The sequence below is a fragment of the Anomaloglossus baeobatrachus genome, chromosome 4 (genome assembly GCF_048569485.1).
Source record: "Anomaloglossus baeobatrachus isolate aAnoBae1 chromosome 4, aAnoBae1.hap1, whole genome shotgun sequence".
NCBI lineage: Eukaryota > Metazoa > Chordata > Amphibia > Anura > Aromobatidae > Anomaloglossus > Anomaloglossus baeobatrachus.
This window is the reverse complement of record NC_134356.1, coordinates 564,061,253-564,080,961: the sequence shown is the minus strand read 5'-3', so window position 1 is coordinate 564,080,961 and position 19,709 is coordinate 564,061,253. Positions and strand designations below refer to the sequence as shown.

The window sequence follows — 19,709 nt, the reverse complement described above, 5'->3', positions numbered from 1 at the left end:
CACATCACACACACATCACATCGCATCCACACACTTACAACATCCTGGGATATCGCTTGCTTCTCGGCGGTGATACTGTGCTGTGAACTTCCAGGACCTGCCGGAGGATCACATGGCCAGAAGCATGTGGTATCTCCGGATGTTGTGAGTGTGATTGCGTATGTGTAATATCGTCAATGTGTGTGTGCGTGTATGCGATCGTGTGTGTGCGTGTATGCGATCGGGTGTGTGTGAGTGTATGCGATCGGGTGTGTGTGAGTGTATGCGATCGTGTGTGTGTGTGTGTGTGTGTGTATGCGATCGGGTGTGTATGCGATCGGGTGTGTGCGTGTATGCGATCGGGTGTGTATGCGATCGGGTGTGTGTGTGTGTGTGTGTGTGTGTGTATGCGATCGGATCTGTGAGTGTCGGCAGAGGAGCACGGCGTGCTGGAGGAGGCTGGGAGGAGAGGCTGATCCTGGGGAAGGCTGGGAGGGGGAGGCTGGGAGGGGGGAGGCTGAGAGAAGAGAGGCTGGGGGAGGCTGAGGCTGGGGTAGGCTGGAAGGAGAGAGGCTGATGCTGGGGACAGAAAAGGCTGATGCTGGGAGGAGAGAGGCTGATGCTGGGAGGAGAGAGGCTGATGCTGCGGGCAGAGAGGCTGATGCTGGTGCAGCATGGGGGATGGAGCACGATGGGGGTGCGCAGCATGGGGGATGGAGCACGATGGGGGGGGTGCGCAGCATGGGGGATGGAGCACGATGGGGAGTGCGCAGCATGGGGGATGGAGCACATTTGGGAGTGCGCAGCATGGCGGATGGACCACGTTTGGGAGTGCGCAGCATGGTGGATGGACCACGTTTGGGAGTGCGCAGCATGGCGGATGGAGCACGTTTGGGAGTGCGCAGCATGGCGGATGGAGCACGTTTGGGAGTGCGCAGCATGGCGGATGGAGCACGTTTGGGAGTGCGCAGCATGGCGGATGGAGCACGTTTGGGAATGCGCAGCATGGCGGATGGACCACGTTTGGGAGTGCGCAGCATGGCGGATGGAGCACGTTTGGGAGTCTGCAGCATGGCGGATGGAGCACGTTTAGGAGTGCGCAGCATGTTGGATGGAGCACGTTTGGAAGTGCGCAGCATGGCGGATGGACCATGTTTGGAAGTGCGCAGCATGGCGGATGGAGCACGTTTGGGAGTGCGCAGCATGGCGGATGGAGCACGTTTGGGAGTGCACAGCATGGCGGATGGAGCACGATGGGGGGTGCGCAGCATGGCGGATGGAGCACGTTTGGGAGTACGCAGCATGGGAGATGGAGCACAATGGGGAATGTGCAGCATAGGGGATGGAGCACGATGGGGAGTGCGCAGCATGGGGGATGGAGCACGATGGGGGGTGCGCAGCATGGGGGATGGAGCACGATGGGAGGTGCACACCTTCCCCCAACACACACACACACACACGCGCACTGCGCAACACACCACACACACACACTGGGAACCACAAACACCGCCCTACACAGACACCCACACACACAGACAACGCCGCACACACCCAACACCCAACACACAAACACCGCAGAATACATAAATATACACACATACCGCACAACACACACATTGCACAAAACATACCTCCCCCCAAAACACACCACACACACACAAACCGCGCAACACACACACAACGCTACAGACACACAGCGCTCCACAAACAACGCAACACACATACAACACCGCTCCCACCCCCCGCCACACCCAGACAACACCCAGAACATGTACAGCACCCTACACAAACACTTGGTAACTACACACAACAACATCTATATATATATATATATATATATATATATATATAAAACAAAAATCATACATGAACTACACAATACATAAATTCTAGAATACCCGATGCGTAGAATCGGGCAACCTTCTAGTCCATAATAAGGACAGGGGACCTGAGGGTACAACCGACCTCTTTTTGGAAAAGTATTAGTAAAGCAGACAATTGAAGATGTCTGGAAAAAACTTTAATACTTTAACTTTTTATACAAAGCAATTGTCGTCACGAAATACCATATTTTTCATAGGAAGGCTTAACATTTCGTATTAAACATTGCAGAAACATTGTGCCCCATTCATTTATTCTATGTAATCATAGTAAGCCACTGGGTTGACAAATGAGTGGACATGATAGTAGTCACATTTCAAGAAAATCTCATCAAGAAAAATTAAACAACCCAAATTTTAAATTATTTTAAAACATTCCCCTCAATCTCCAAAGGGACGATTTCCAGAGTGAGAACACTGGCAATGGCCTGATGAGCTATCCCAGGCATTTCGTGAAGTCTCTCCCAGCTGTTACACTGGATCTCAACCAACAAAAATGAAAATCACCAGCTGAATGAGATCCAGAGCCAAAATCCACTCCTGGCATCACAGCTGAATAGAATGTGTAGTTTAGTGCCCGGCCTGGTAACCAGCCACTGGAAAACAGATAATACAATTTAGGTCTTTAACGAGGTCAGTAAACTCCATGCTATTACTTAGTCTTTACGGCTAAACTACAAGATGTTCAGTAAAATATTATCTCAGAGTGACTATTTATGCCCCTGTACACATTAGACTGTCAGCCAAACCTGCCAGAATCAGCGAGTTTGACTGACAGTCTAGTCTAATATGTATGATGGCATCGGGCAATTTATTGTTGGGAAAATATTGACCCAAGATGTCCGATTTCGCGCTGCTGATCACTTTGTACTCCCTGAGATACGCCAAACATGTCTGGCGATAGCTCTCCCAAAGAGAGCACAGGAACACTAGGCCGAATAAGTAGACGAGATGGTTACCGGATGAATTATCGGCAGAACCATCGTTCAGACAACAGCCATCCAATGTGTATGACGAATGTTAGTAATGGTTCCTTTTGTACATGTTGTTCATTCCAGCTCAACACTAATCACCTCGTAAGATGTTTCATTTCATCTGACATGAAATAATCTGATAATCAACAATAAAGAATTGGAATAAAATGTCATATTTCACAAGGCAAAGCAAAAGGCTGAGAAAGAGAACCCATGAGGAACATGTTCTGAAGTTGTGCCTTCAACTCACACTTTTGCATTTGTTGCATGTGATGATCCAACCCCCCCCCCCCCCCCCAAGAAACAGTCTCAGTCTTTCAGAAGCTGAAAAAAGAAAACATCCCACAGAACAACACTCCATAGTTTGGGGGGGGGGGGGGGTCTCACCACTAGTTTTTGACATAGGGAATTCTAGCTTCTTCAGGTACTTTTCCCAGTTGACTTGACTACAATGCCACTGTATGGACTGTATAGACTGTTGTATGTGAACAGAAATGTAAAAAATAATATTTACAATACTACGGTACATATAGGGCAGAATATGAAAAGAAAAAAACACCAAGAATGATCCTAGCCTGACACAGTGAATTTGGATGGATTGAGGATGGGTTGATATTTGCTGGAACTCTTGTTCCCAGTTAATGGCCAATGTAAACTTGCCAGTAATCAATCATATTACGAATAAGCAAAATGGCCGTTCATCAGGTAAATGGATCAGCTTTAAGTGAATCTGTCTGCAGGTTTTGGCTTTGTAATCTGAAGACATAGGCACTGAAACACAGATTTCAGTGATGTGTCACTTATTAAGGTGTGTGCTTTTTGCTTACTTAAATGAAGGTTGTAACAGCAGGGGATTATCCATGCTAGGACTAAAGCAGTGTGTGAGCCTTGGTCCAATTACAGCCTCTCCTATGATAAGTAATTCAGTGTCTATAATGTACATAGAGCTCTGGTGTGGGCGGGGTTAACTTTCTCAGCTCTGCTACATGCTGCATCTAAGAACTCTGATTGTGTTCAACTTCTGCACCCAGTAAACTAAGTGATACATCATTGGATTCAGGGTCTCTTTTCCTACATTATGCTGCTCTCAGATGAGGTAGCAAAAACCTGGTGACAGATTCCCTTTAAAAATACATAATTATTGGTAGCACATCACTCCGTGTTAACAGAAGATGTGCCACTGATGGTATGTGTCACTGATGATATGTTGTGTAGTGACAGAATGATATTTGTAGCAATCATTCTGTTCCTATCTGTACTCATTGGCCTGTGTGAATGGTCCAGGAAACGAACCCCAACTTGTACATTTCTGGTCCTCACTCGTTAATGAGTGCGGTTGGCCCGTCTGAATGCCCCATTATTCTGTAGGTAATTGTTGAGTTCGGATGTTAAAAGAAAACAAACACTTCTTTTATTGTAGTAAAATCTCTTAAGTAGTCAAACATTTATATCAGTTCCAGTTTTCAACTAATAGGAATGTCTTCAGTTGGGTTATATACAATAATAGATTCTAATGCGGGCGTCACACGGTACGATATATCGGGGGATATGTCGGCAGGGTCACGTCGTTAGTGACGCACATCTGGCATCGTTTGATATATCATAGCGTGTGACAGCTACGAGCGACAGTGAACGAGCAAAAATACTCACCTTATTATTGCTCGTTGACACGTCGCTCATTTTCAAAAAGTCGTTTGTTCTTCTGTGCGCCGGTTGTTCATCGTTCCCGGGGCAGCACACATCGCTCCGTGTGACACCCCGGGAACGACGAACACAGCTTACCTGCGTCCCGCCAGCAATGTGGAAGGAAGGAGGTGGGCGGGATGTTTACGTCCTGCTCATCTCCACCCCTCCTCTGCTATTGGCCGGCTGCTGTGTGACGTCGCTGTGACGCCGAACGTCCCTCCCCCTTCAGGAAGAGGATGTTCGCCGCCCACAGCGAGGTCGTCTGGGAGGTAAGTCCGTGTGACAGGGGGTTAACGACTTTGTGCGCCACGGGTAACTAATTGCCCGTGACGCACAAACGACGGGGGCGGGTACGATCACTCGTGCGATTGCACAATAGATCGTCCCGTGTGACGCCCGCATTACAACACAGCATGGCATATACTGATTAGCCATAACATTAAAACCACCTGAATAATATTGACTTGGTGACACATTAACTACTCCACAGTTTATCCACAATTCTGTGGTATTTGGCAACATGATGTAGGATCCTTTTGGTCCTGCAAGTTATGAGCTGCGGCCTCCATTGCTCCATTGTTTCCCCCACACATCCCACAGATGCTCAATTGGATTGAGATCTGGGGAATTTTAAGGCCAAGACATAACCTTGGAGTTTTTCATGTTCCTAAAATCACCACTAAACAATATCTGCAGTGTGTCAGGGGCTTTGTCCTGCTAAAAGAAGGAATATTTTTGCCATGAAGGATGTACTTAGTCTTGAAAAATGTTTCGGTACATTATAGGGTATGTAACTAAGTAACGACCACATGAATGCCAAGACCCAAGGCTTCCCAGAACAACTCTGACCGTGAAGAAATGAACATGCATTCATTCACAAGATGTAAACTAAAACATCATTCACCAGACCAGATGTACTTTTTTCTGTTATTCTATGGTAAAGTTTTGATGCTTTTGGTAGTCGACAGTTAATATTGGCACCCATACAATGTACAGTAGGTACTGAAACCGTTGTATCTTAGCCAGTAATAGTTTATTCAGTAATGTGGGATTGGATCAGACTGGCTAACCTTCACTGCGCCCATCAGAGGTTCACCAGTTGCCCTATCACCTATATACCAGCATCGCCCTACGAGTACTGCTGTTTGGTACATGCTCTGATCCAGCTGCCTAAGCATGAGAATCTGTTTTAAGCAGCACTTTGGTGATTTTTTTAGTTCTCCTATTGTTAGCAATCATATGCCTGTGTACTGAGAGCAGTGGTATATTCACCGGTCGCTATTCTATGTGCAGCAGAGGTTACTTTCTCAATGCAAGTCTATGAGCCTTGTTCCAAGTCTCATAGAATGACATTGAGAAAATGAAAAAACTGTCTTTTGCTCCACAAAGTAACCGTTATGATCAGGCAATTCATAAATGTGATAGAATGCCCCCCTGAGGAAGCCCAACACGAAATGCGCGTCGGGACCAGTGGTATCCGCTATCCAGGTTCAAAGTTTCTATGGGTAAGTTGGATCTTAGTCACTCAGTGTACTTTTGTTGTAGTTGTATAGTACCGGTACTCGTGTAGTTGTTTATGCCTTGCCTGTGCACCATTATACTTCACTCTATATACCGCAGTCAAGTTAAAGGTTGTGCTCCCATAACTCACATTTAAGCACTTTGTCAGGTATTTTATGGGATGTTGAATACGCATTAACTAAGGTTACAATCTCTTTGGAGATAATTCATAAATGAGGTCTCATATTGTGTCGAAACAGACCGGAGCGCCACTAAAGATGACAAACAGTGTGGAAGGCGCCTTGTCCTGCTGAAAGAGGGAATAAAATCGCCATAGAGGATGTACTTAGTCTTCAACAATTTTTCGGTACATTACTGGGTATGTAACTAAGGGACAACTGCAAGAATGCCAGGACCCAAGGCTCTTCAGAAGAACGTTTTCCTTTTCTGGTTACTGCACCCTTTACACATACTTACACGTGATTGCTAACAAATGTAGAAATAAAAAAAAATATCATCAGAGTTCTGTTTTAAAGAATTACATTATCCCATTTTTCCTGCTTCGAGTGCATCAACTGACTGACTTGGTAAATATGGAGAATTTTCTAAATTTGGATGCACTCAGATCCGCACTCACCAATGACAGATCTTTCAATCTAGTTGCCTCACTATTTGCAATGGCACATATGATAAAGAGGATAAACCTCGTGGACCCCCTCTCGGACCCCACATATGATATAGACATAACTATAATAACATCATTTCACAATCCATGGATAAGCAATAGCAATAAGGTTTTCCTCACTGCGTGCGTGGAATAAACCATGTGGATAAGGCCACATAAAGCAGCTGGTTTTAGTCCAAGTGACTGGTGGAATCCACTGAAATGATTATACAGCACTTTACATAGCCGCAAGCATTTAAAGGAGAACATCTGCTGATGTCATAAAACACTGAAGTGTGAAAACCATTAACTGTTAATATATTGCATATCTATTATTTATACAAGATGGGCCTATATATACAATGTATGACATGTCCAGGGCATCAAACACAGAAACTGTTAAAAACACTAGAGGGCTGATTCATAAAGAAATTGTTTCCAGCACCAGTCTGGGATGTAAGGGTTAACGTTTCTCTATGTGGAGAATGAAATGCCTGGCATATCATTGTAAGGAGGCTTATACGCCATGCAATGTTCCTCTGGAAATTAAATATGCAAATTGCCTCTTCAAAGAGGAAAAGGGTTTGAACTCTTGTCCCTCCTATTGGAAGTAGCAAGACTAAGGGGTACTTTGCACACTACGACATTGCAAGCCGATGCTGCGATGCCGAGAGCGATAGTTCCCGCCCCCGTCGCAGCTGCGATATCATTGTGATAGCTGCCGTAGTGAACATTATCGCTACGGCTGCTTCACATGCACTCACCTGACCTGTGACGTCGCTCTGGCCGGCGAACCGCCTCCTTATTAAGGGGGCGGGTCGTGCGGCGTCACAGCGACGTCACACGGCAGGCGGCCAATAGGAGCGGAGGGGCGGAGATGAGCGGGATGTAAACATCCCGCCCACCACCTTCCTTCCGCATAGCCGGTGGACGCAGGTAGGAGATGTTCCTCGCTCCTGCGGCTTCACACACAGCGATGTGTACTACCGCAGGAACGAGGAACAACATCGGACCGTCGCGTCAGCGTAATTATAGAATTCACCGACGGTACACCGATGATACGATTACAACGATTTTGCGCTCGTTAATCGTATCATGTAGGACTTACACACTACGATGTCGAGATCACTTTCGACATGACCCCACCGACATCGCACCTGCGATGTCGTAGTGTGCAAAGTACCCCTAAGGGGCACTTTGCACGCTACGACATCGCAGGTGCGATGTCGGTGGGGTCAAATTGAAAGTGACGCACATCCGCCGTCGCAGGCGATATCGTAGTGTGTAAAGCCTTTTTGATACGATTAACGAGCGCAAAATCGTCGTAATCGTATCATCGGTGTAGCGTCGGTCATTTACTTAATTTGGAAATGACCGATGTTACGATGTTGTTCCTTGTTCCAGCGGCATCACACATCGCTGTGTGTAAAGCCGCAGGAGCGAGGAACATCTCCTTACCTGCGGCTCACGCTAGCTATGCGGATGGAAGGAGGTGGGCGGGATTTTTACGTCCCGCTCATCTCTGCCCCTCCGCTTCTATTGGCCGCTTGCCGTGTGACGTCGCTATGACGTCGCACGACCCGCCCTCTTAATAAGGAGGGGGGTCGCTGGCCAAAGCGACGTCGCAGGGCAGGTGAATGCATGTGAAGCTGGCGTAGCGATAATGTTCACTACGCCAGCTATCACCATGATATCGCAGCTGCGACGGGGCGGGGACTATTGAGCTCGGCATCGCAAGCATCAGCTTGCGATGTCGTAGTGTGCAGAGTGCCCCTAAAAGTCAATATTGATCCTTTAACGAGCCTTCCCATAGGACTTAGGATGAAAGCTGAATCTCAATTTGAAAACACTGTGTTTTGGGGTGTTGCCCCTCATCAGTGCAATGTATGACATTTGATTTGGCTGTAGAAGAAGCTTAAGTCTGGGATTAAAGGGGTAATATTTCTCCTTGTAGAGAGGGATAAAATAGCCAAATGTTGCATGTGCAGATGATCGGTGGTTTATTTATCAACGCATTTCAAAGTGATTCTTACTTCTTCTTCAGGAAAGCCACCACATACCTGAAACGCGTTGAGAAATAAACCACCTATCATCTGCATTCAACGTTTGGCTATTTCATCACCCTCCAGCTGCGCAGAGTTAACCACATCACTTTCCCTGTTCCTTTTGGATCATTCTCAGCCTTAGGGCTCGTAGCTTCAGGAGCTGTTTCTAAACTTTACAACAGGTTGTGTTAGGCACAACCACAAAAGGTGAGCAACCACCCTACTTAATTGCTTCACATTTTTTACTGGGTAAGACCCTATTGCGCTCGTTTGTCCACAGCTTACTCTCTCCGTGTGGAGAGTGACATGCCTGGAACTGGTAAGGAGGCTTAAGAGTGCTTTACACGCTGCGACATCGCTAGCGATTGCTAGTGATGTCACGCACGATAGCACCCGCCCCCGCCGTTCGTGCGACATTTGGTGCTTGCTGCGTCACACGCACATACCTTGTCAGCGACATCGCTGTTGATGCCGAAAAATCCCTCCCTCAAGGGGGAGGTGCGTTCGGTGTCATAGCGACGTCACTAAGTGGCCGGCCAATAGAAGCGGAGGGGCGGAGATGAGCGGGACGTAACATCCATCCCACCTCCTTCCTTCCTCATTGCCGGTGGACGCAGGTAAGGAGATGTTCGTTGTTCCTGCGGTGTCACACATAGCGATCTGTGGAACAACATCATACCTGTGGCAGCAGCGATATTAAGGAAAGGAGCGACGTGTCAACGATCACCGTTTTTGAACGATTTTGCGATCGTTGCTCCTTGGTGTAACACGCTGCGATGTTGCTACCGGCGCCGGATGTGCGTCACTAACGACATAACCCCGACGATATATCGGTAGCGATGTCGCAGCACTCTTTAGAGGCCATGCAATGCTTCTCTTCCAATTGGTGGCACTAGAGATCAAGACCTCTCCTCTCCCTCTCTTAATAGGTAATTTGCATATTCAACACCAGCTCTTAGGCATAAGACAAACGGCGAGAAAAACGGTGCGAGTGGAGTGCGATAAAACATCGCATTCCACTAGGATCTAGAGCTCGTGTATCAGCACCCATGAGCGATTATTTTCTCAGCCCTAATCGGACCGGGGAAACAATGGCAGCATGCTGCATCTGTAATGCGAGACTCTTTCTCTCGCACCCAATCAAGTGTATGGGGCGAGAGAAAAATCGCACTGCACTCGCGGTACACTGGTGTACTGCGAGTGCAGAGCGAGAATGGCAATAGCCGGCTACAGAGGAGAGAGGGAGATAAATTCCTCCCTCCCCTCCGCAGCGCCGACCCGCCCCCTGCAGCTGAGGTCCGCTGGCACAGTCGGACATCAGTCGCAGGGACACTAGCATGACACTCGGCTCTGCTGTACTTCCAGCGTGAGCCAAGTGTCATGTGAGGGGATCACAGTAATCACCGTGTGGCCCCATCCTTATACTTTCTATATACTCTATGATCAAAGGGGAAAACTTTTCTCCTTGCGGAGACCTAACAAGCCAGTCTGGCTGCCAATGAGGGGGCTTAAAGCTGTAATGCCCCTCTGGGAAATATTCAAATTGTCTCCCCGGGGAGAAAGGAGACGAACTCTAGCGCCACCTATTGGAAGTAGCAATCCTAAAAGTCAAAAGTGGCCCTTTAACAAGCCTTTTCATATGACTTAGGATTTATATCAGATCAGAACCCCAATTTTCAGATACGGTATTTCGGAGTGATTGCCCCTCATCAGTGCAAAGTATGGAAACTTTTCTCCTTGCGGAGACCTGACAAGCCACTCTGGCTGCCAGTCAGGGGTCTTAGAGCTGCAATGCCCCTCTAGATCCCACTATAGCTTCTCATAAGCCAGATCAGTTCCCATACTTTGCACTGACGAGGGGCAATCACCCTGAAAGACTGTGTCTACAAATTGGGGTTCTGATCTGGTATATACTGTATGCAAATACTGGACATTTGGCTTTGAATTACAAGACATGACCAAAGGTTCTATATGGATAATAAGTATCTTATTTTGGATTTTGACCATTTGGTCTTCCATCTGGATAATATGATGGGCTGAGAGCCTGATTAGTGCATTTTTTTCTTGACTAGATTATATTGGCCTTCTCAAAATATATTTGGTGAAATAATAAGGACTTTATATAAATAAAAAAGTTTAAGAAAAATAACAAGAACATGGCCATTTTATGGCCACACTGGATGGTGTGGAAACGCTAGTAGCATATGCTTGGTATCATCCTCAAGGTGCAAATAGAGACTGACTATAGATAAAGTGCTGAAGCGATTTGTGCTGTCACTGTATATTATGTACAAATACATTTACTTTCCAACAAGTACTAAAAATGAACAGTTCTCCTTTGGAGTGCAAGTAATTCCTTCTGTTTTTCTTTTTGCCCATCAGTCCCTCCTTCTGGTGTTGCATTGTTGGGTCCCTTGATCTCCTTTAGTGCTTCAGAAGCTTCTTGAAGGTCTCTCATCACTTTATTGAGAAGTGTTGCAGAATTAACATCCAGCCCACTGCCCTCTTCTGCTTTTTCATGCTGCCCATTTAAAACCTTGTTTAAAAGGGTTTCTGTTCTCTGCCTGCCACATGCCAACTTCATCTCCACTATGTTTAACCGGTCCTTAGTTAGGTTTACCATAGAGCCATCCTTTTTGCTTCCAAAGTCTACATTTCTCTCTGACAAAAGGTCTCCCATAGAAGATGCTTTCGGTTTGCTATCAATGAGATGACGTTCTGCTGGCACAGGCTTGTTTTGTCTTTTGTTCAGGAATCTTGGAGATATATTTGTGTCATCCAAGAAAATAACTGGTTGTTCAGTTGATGACGTTTGACTATCATCTGTTGTTATGTCATTCTCACCAAAGATGTGCTTTTCTTCCGTTGTCCTTTCTATAGACTTGTCATTTCGTGTTTCTTCTGTATCACTTTGGTCATCATCCACATCATTTGATTCCACCTCATTTCCATCTGGTAGACTTTTTGTACTACCTTTTTTCTCCTCTATTTCTATATTGTCACATATCATAGTTTGACAAGGACTCGTTTTCTGAATTTCTACCAGATTCTCTTTGCTTCCTCTCTCGACTGATATGTCCTCTTTTTCCATCAACTCAGAAGACGGCCTTACCCATTTAATCTTCATCTTGTCTGACAGAATTTTAGGTGGTGGTTTTGGTGGGGAACTTACTACATTTCTTATATTTTGTTCACTTGGACTGTTGAAAACTTCAGGTTCTGATTTATTTTCCACATCTGTTTCTGAATTTTCAGACAGCAGCTTTTCACGAGCATAAATGTTTTCTTTCAAGCTTTTGGAAGGAGGAGGTGGCACATGAGAAACTTGAGCATCACTATCTGTTTCAGAATTGGACGATTCCATGCTGGGAAGATTATTTTGCTTTGTGAGTGGCATTGGGATCTTCACTGGTTCCTTCTTGAGTTTTGGTTCTTCTGGATGAATTGATGATTCTGAGGTTGGAAGATTGTTTTGCTTTGTGGGTGGCATTGGGATCTTCACTGGTTCCTTCTGGAGTTTTGGTTCTTCTGGATGAATTGATGATTCTGAGGTTAGAAGATTGTTTTGCTTTGTGGGTGGCATTGGGATCTTCACTGGTTCCTTCTGGAGTTTTGGTTCTTCTGGATGAATTGATGATTCTGAGGTTAGAAGATTGTTTTGCTTTGTGGGTGGCATTGGGATCTTCACTGGTTCCTTCTGGAGTTTTGGTTCTGCTGGATGAATTGATGATTCTGAGGTTGGAAGATTGTTTTGCTTTGTGGGTGGCATTGGGATCTGTACTGATTCCTTCTGGGGTTTTGGTTCCTCATCCTTTTCTTTTGGAGTAGGTGGAACTACTGTTAAAATCCCAGTGTCCAAAGCTTCCAGCCCTAGTCTCAGGGAATCATCGGCAGCGGCATCTGCCACCTGCAGTAAGACAAATTGCCAAACACTACTGGTTATAGAATGAAAAACAATTTACAATCATATTACATTTGAATGTTCAAGTTTTTAAGGGCTATTATTTATGTTACTTGGTTATTCTCCAATATGGATGAATGAACATGTATCCTTTATCCTCAACCTCTACACACAAAAAATCCACCTGTATTTATAAAGGTACAGGACCCTCATATAATACCTGTGCAGTTTACTAGGTAAGATAATTTTTATACATGTGGTAAAATCCAGTTATCACTGACTAACTTATATTTGCCACCATGTTACTCTATGCTTCCTGGGCATGCACAGGGAATTCGAGTATACTTGCCCTTGACTTCACCTGCAGCACCGTAGCACAGTTCTGTCTATCAGCACATGCGCAATTTACACATGCTGTCATGGTAAGTACATATGGCTTCACTGCACATGTTTTAGAAACAAGTTTTTAGGGGCTCTTCTGGTTATTTCAGACCCACTTTGGAATGTAAATAATTCCACCATGGCCATAATTATAGCACAGACAGCATGACTGTTCAAAGAAGCGGCCACCTTGTTGACTAATGGAGCTTGAATTAGCATACTGCATCCGCCAGATAGTAAGAATTTTATCTATAAAAGTAGTACGTAACATTGTTAATGTGACAAAGAATATGGTGATAATTATATATTTGGGCAAATCCATGTAACAGATTCCCTTTAAAAGAGATGCTCAGTTGTCTGAAGTTCCGGTAGTAATATAGTGGTGTTTCATAGCTAGATTACAGTTCCATGGGACTTTCTAATTTCTCTTCAAGAAATATATGACTGCTGGATACTATACCAAGTTTTTATAGGGAATCTGTCAACAGGATTTCACTTTCAAACTATTTATATGTGCATGTAACTCTTACAAAGACAAGTCTAGAAATACCTTTACATGGCCAGCCTGTTCCTCCATTACTGAGAAATCAACGTTTGAATTAACATTCAAAAGAGTCTCAAAAACTATTTGTAGATCTGAAGCCTCTGTCACTCCAGCTCTATTCCCCGCCCAGCTATATGTCATGGGTCTGTCACGCATGACAGACAGTTCTATAGTTTCCGGCTGTAAAGGTTGCAGCGTTTGGCTATACAAGCTGCTCTGTGACTTTCCCTTTTTTCCCTGCTAAGGGTTTATTCCTTTCTCTTTGGAACACTGGATTTCCTTACTTTTTCAGGTGTTAGGCTGTGTGCGCACCTACATGCTGAAATTTCTGCAGTGATTTGTAGTGTAGTGCTAGACGCAGCGTAAATGCATGCAATACGCACACGTGCGCACATGCCCTTAATCTTCAGCACTTCCCTTTGTGTCTTTAAATACCCTCAATCTCCCATACTCTGTGCTGGTGATAGGTCTAATAGCCCTAACAAGCCTTGAGTTCAAGTAGCTTCGATTCATCCAGAGAAACTTTGTTGTTGCAGTTCCTCTAGCTGAGTCATCTGGAAACAACTTATCTGTTTACCTTCCCCCTGTTTCTGATCCCTATGTCTTCTTTAGAGCTTAGTGGGGTTGACTAAGTGCTCACGCCATCCATTCCCTACCTAGGGCTTATTTCAGGGTCGATATCTCAGTGCATAGGTGCAGACCCTATCTAGGGTTGTGAGGGAAGTCAGTGGCCAATGGTAGGTTTGGTCAGGGGTCACCATCTTTCCCTTCCCTAGACACAGGGTTTCCCTTTCACTTGGTACTTCTCTGTACCTAGCGTGATCCCATATAAAGGTATTGCCAGACTTGTCTTTGAAAGAGCTACATGCACATATAAATAGTTTGGGGTGTAAAATCTTACTGACTTATTCCCTTTAATGCAACATCTTTTTAATATCTAATATCTAACTTTCCTAGCCTATTTCCTGCATTTTGGGTAATTCTACAGGAAACAATGCTAAAAAAAACACACTTGTGTCTTACATAGTGAGAGGACAGTATTTCTCAGTGATTTATAGGTCATTTCTTCTAATGCATGTCTATCAATTAAATATTCATATTTTTGTAAATGTTTGTATTCACAAACCTCTTTGAGATGGATTCTAGTGGGGGGTCTTCTCTTAGCAGCTCCAGTCTTAGCACGGTCCCGAGTAACATGTTCTAGTGAACATTTGGGGTCTACCGTAACCTAAAGATGGACAATGACAAGACAGAATTAAGAATGAATGAGACAGATTAGAGAACAGGAGACAATGGAATCTAAAAATAAGAATCAGTTTAATAAGCTTTAAATACAGAGAATTTTTAAGCCTTCCTCATATAAACTCCGTCCTCACTCTCTTGTCCTTTTGTAGTAAAAAATGGAAGGAGAGCTACTTAGTGAACCCCTAGGTCAACACAAAGGCACCTATGGCAGCGGGCTTTGTGGGATTTATTACTGGACATGCAAAGATTTGGACTCATGATGAAGTGTGTGTAGGTGGGTCGTACTGCAGCATCTAAATAAGTTGGGAGTTAAAAGAGGCGATCTTAGTAATGTTAATACCAGTAGTGGCACCACGTGAGCACTGCGGCCAATCCGAGTGGTGGGAATTCTCTTTGATTTTAATTTTTATCATATCACACAGCCCATTAATAAAGAGCCCTCTAATAGCAGACGACCCCTTTAATGCATGATTAAAACACTAAGGGCCCAATTAGTTATTGCATTTGTGCCTCTTTTTTGTATTTTTCGCCTTTTTTTCATTTGAGGCTTTTTTCTTCACTCAATTTATGCTTTTTCTAAAGTCTGTTTTATATGTCCATGTTTTTGGGGGGGGCTTTATGTTCGTCAAGGCGGTGTTTAGGTTTTCGAGATGCATTAAATTCTTAAACATTTTTACTTTATTTAATAATTTAAAATAAAAACGAACCCAAAATTATGCACAATTTTTTTCCAGTTCTCCCCTTGGGTGATTTTATGTACCCCTGAATTTATTGGGCAAATTTTACCACACGTTAGTGGGACATGTAACTTATTTTGCTAAAAAGTGTAAAACAAAAACCCCATTAGGCCCTGTGCGCACCCTGCGGTTTTACCACGGATTTTGCCACGGAATTGCTGCAGAAAATGCGTCTAACATTGCTGCAGTCATTCCCCAGCAAATCCTATGGGTTTTAAAAAATGCTGTGCGCACACTGCGTTTTTTTATACCCGTGGATTTACCCGTGGATTTTCCGCTGCGGAATTAATGAGCAGGTCACTTCTTTTCTGCAGATACCTGCGTTTTTTGCCATAGATAATGGTAAAAACCACAGGAACCAATTTGCGGAAAATCCGCGGTAAACCACGGTAAATCGCGGCATAAACGTGGGTGCGGTTTTACCGTGGTTTTTACTGCGGGTGCGGGCTTCTTTCAGAGGGTCCGTTTTTTTCTTAAGAAAAAGGCACTTTCTAGTGCGCACATAGCCTTAAGGATGAAAACCAAGAATGTTTTTGATTTTACACAAAATTCATGAACCAAGTGTGCCATTTTAAAGAATCTGGCACAAAAAATGTTAATGAATACAGTGAAGGAAATAATTATTTGATCCCTTGCTGATTTTGTAAGTTTGCCCACTGATAAAGACATGAACGGTCTATAATTTGAACAGTGAGAGATAGAATATCCAAAATATAATCCAGAAAATCACATTGTATAAATTGTATAAAGTTATTTGCATTTTTCAGGGAGAAATAAGTATTTGATCCACTACCAACCATTAAGAGTTCTGGTTCCTACAGAGCAGTTATACACTCCTAATCACCTGCATTATAGACAGCTGTTTTAAAGTGTTACGCGTATAAATGACTCCTGTCCACAGACTCAATATATCAGTCAGACTGTAACCTCTACAACATGGGCAAGACCAAAGAGCTTTCTAAGGATGCCAGGGACAGGATCATAGACCTGCACATGGCTGGAATGGGCTACAAGGGATCAAATAATTATTTCCTTCACTGTACCAAGAGACAACAAAAGCAAAGTGACTACAAAAAAATGCAAATGATCAATCGGGGCTTATGTTTCTTTTTTTAAATAGGTATTACATACAACATTTACAGCTGGCTAGGGTGTTATCTGATAGATCAATAAATGGAAACCATAAAATAGATTAATTCCTTATATCTCTGAGCATGCATGTGGCCTATACTATGCATATTCTTACTTCATGACTGTATTAGCAATAAACACATGATAGACACATGTGGAGAAAGTGGAAGAGGAAGAAGAGATTAGAGAAGACTAGTATGTACCCTGGTGATTGCTAATTCCAAACTATGCTTGTACCTTCCTGCCCCAGTTACATACAATGAACAGCCCTGCATTACAAACTATCACCTTGTGATTTACATGGGGTTTCGTCTTTAATTCACCAACGTATCTTCTTTCGTTACACTACCTCATCAAAGACTTTGTTTTTGCCTCGGTTTATCCCATCATTCAGAGCCTGGATCCAGACATCTCTTTCTTCTGCGTTCCTAGCTTGAAATTTCACATCTGGAACCTAAGACGACAATTTATATTATTCACTGTCCATTTAGTATTTCATGAATTTATGTATCAAAGGTATGTATCTCCATCTGTATCTATTAATTTGAGTGGCCCCTATACACACTAGTATAAATTCATCTGAACCCAAGTTTTCGTTTGGACCAACTCTCACCAAATCATGATGGCAGAAGACAGAAGGATCGGACGTAATGAGATTCAACTCTCGATGTTTTTGCTCTTCCTAATGATAAGCCATTTCCAGAAGATTCTGCTTCTGCTCACTCCCAATGAGTTGAGCGTGCATGCATATGGAGGTTTGGGGGAAAAACTGGGGGTCAAGCTATATTTAAGGGAACGTGTCAAGTTATATAATGCTACTATCCCGCATATATGGGGTTAATCTGCAGGTTAATAGCATTAGACATGTGCCTCATTGCAGTACTGAAAGTGTGGCACTGTCACGCTAGGTACAGGGAAGTATCAACTGAATGGCGAAAGGGAAGAGTAGAGAAACGCTGTGTCTTAGAAGGGGAAGATTGTGATCCCTGACCAAACCTACTGCTGGTCCCTGGGGTCCCTCACCACCCTAGATAGGTTCTGCACCTATGTGCCGAGCCGGATACCTGACCCTAGGTATCCATAGTGCTTGGCCCTAAATAGGGAACAGATGGGATAAGCTCTTCGTCAACCCCACTAAACACTATAGACAAGACAAGAAGGACACACAGGGAGAAAATGCATGAACTACTTATCTACTGATGACACAGGTAGAAGCTCAGCACAGTTTTCAGCAACAATAGCACAGAGGAGTACAGGCCACCTGCTTGCAACCAAGGCTTGAATGAAGTGAAAAATATCACCAGCACCAGTCTAAGGAAGGAAGGGGTATTTAAATACCAACATAATTCTGATGATCAGCAGCTTTGTTGAAGATGAGCTCCTGCTGGGTCCAAAAGGGGGAGAGATGAATCCAGCAGGAAAGCTACCTATTCCAATGAATACTAACAGCAGGAACAAAGTCAAGGAGCATTCTGCGCAGTCAAATGCTGTGACCTTCTATGGCCAGACACCACATGACTGTCTGTCACCTGTGACACATCCGTAACAGGCACCCAGAAAAAAATGAGCTTACTTCTTCCACTAACTTTCAGTCACATAGACGTGCCATCTATAATATGAGCTGAAATAGGGTACATATCACTCTGTGTATTAACGGATGCTCAGACAAAATACCACTCCATAAATCCAGCATCAAAAATTGAATCCAGCACTCTAAGCGATAAATGAAGAATAACAATAATAATTGCAATCCAAAAATAAAGTAACATTTTGGTTCTTAAAATTTAGACCTTCAATAGACAGATTGTCTTTCAGAAGGACAAGGACCCTAAACATACTGCCAGAGCTACAATGGATGGTTTAGATGAAAGCATATTCATGTTTGTGAACGGCCCAGTCACAGTCCAGACCTAAATCCATTATGAATCTGTGGCAGGACTTGAAAATTGCTGTTCACAGATGTCTCCATAAGTGATGAATGAATGTATTCGTTACTATTCGCAGAATAGTACGGTACGTGGGCTATTCGTTATATAGCGAGTAATGGTGTATTCACCTCGCTATATTTGGGTGTGCCCCCCAACATGTTTGGCGCCTGATTTTCAGCCAATAAACATGCTGGGCTTCTTAACCAATCAGAGTAATGCTGCAGCCATATTGGCTGTAGCATTACTGTGATTGGCTGGCTGCCACCATTTTGTGCACAAAACATTGCCAGCATCTCTCTCCAAGCACTTCATACTCACCAATCACCAGCGCGGCGTGGCTGTCACATTGGCCACACTGCCTGTCTTCTTTTTCCCTACCTGCTCATTAGGCTCATACATATTCACTGCACCTGCTCATTAGCCTCATTACATATTCACTGCTTTCCCCGCACACCAGTGGCCGTGATTGGTTGCACATCAGACCCGCCCTCATGCTGAGTGACAGCTCTCTGACTCCAACGAATCACAGCCGCCGGTGGGCGGGTCTATATCATACAGTAAAATAAATTTTAAAAAAATGGTGTGTGGTCCCCCCCAATTTTGATACTTAGCCAAGATAAAGCCTCACAGCTAGGGGTTGGTATTCTCAGGCTGGGGAGACCCACGTTATTGGGAGACCCCCAGCCTAAAAATATCAGCCAACAGATGCCCGGAATTGCCACACCCATTAGATGTGACAGTCCTGGCACTTTACCCAGCTCATCCCAAATGCCCTGATGCAGTGGTATTCGGGGTAATGAGGGAGTTAATGGCAGCCCACAGCAGCCACCAAGTCCTAGATTAATCATGACAAGCGTCTATGAGACACCCTCTCATCATTAATCTGTAAGTAAAAGTAAATAAACACAAACGCCAAAAAATATTTTATTTGAAATAAAAAACAAAAAATGTTCTCTTTAACCACTTTATTAACCCCAAAACAGTCAAGTCTGAGGTAATCCACATGCAGTCCCACGATGGTCCTGGCTCTGCTTCATCTGAGCCTGGAGAGACCAAAAACATGTCCAATCTCTCTAGGCACTGGGAAACACTGATAAGAAGGACCCGTCTGGCA

General features: G+C 44.2%; 1 protein-coding gene across 2 annotated transcripts in view; it reads right to left on the bottom strand.

Annotated features, from left to right (window-relative positions):
• Positions 1-8,288: 8,288 nt before the first annotated feature.
• Positions 8,289-19,709, bottom strand: part of PLEKHO2 (pleckstrin homology domain containing O2) — a 297,712-nt gene continuing 286,291 nt past the window's right edge. For both annotated transcript variants that reach the window (XM_075346017.1, XM_075346018.1), the window contains 3 exons: positions 17,017-17,121; positions 14,681-14,782; positions 8,289-12,635 (listed from right to left, as the gene is read on the bottom strand). In XM_075346017.1, coding sequence (XP_075202132.1) covers positions 11,046-12,635; positions 14,681-14,782; positions 17,017-17,121 — 1,797 coding nt within the window. In that variant the 3' untranslated portion in view covers positions 8,289-11,045. The remainder of the gene's footprint in view (positions 12,636-14,680; positions 14,783-17,016; positions 17,122-19,709) is intronic.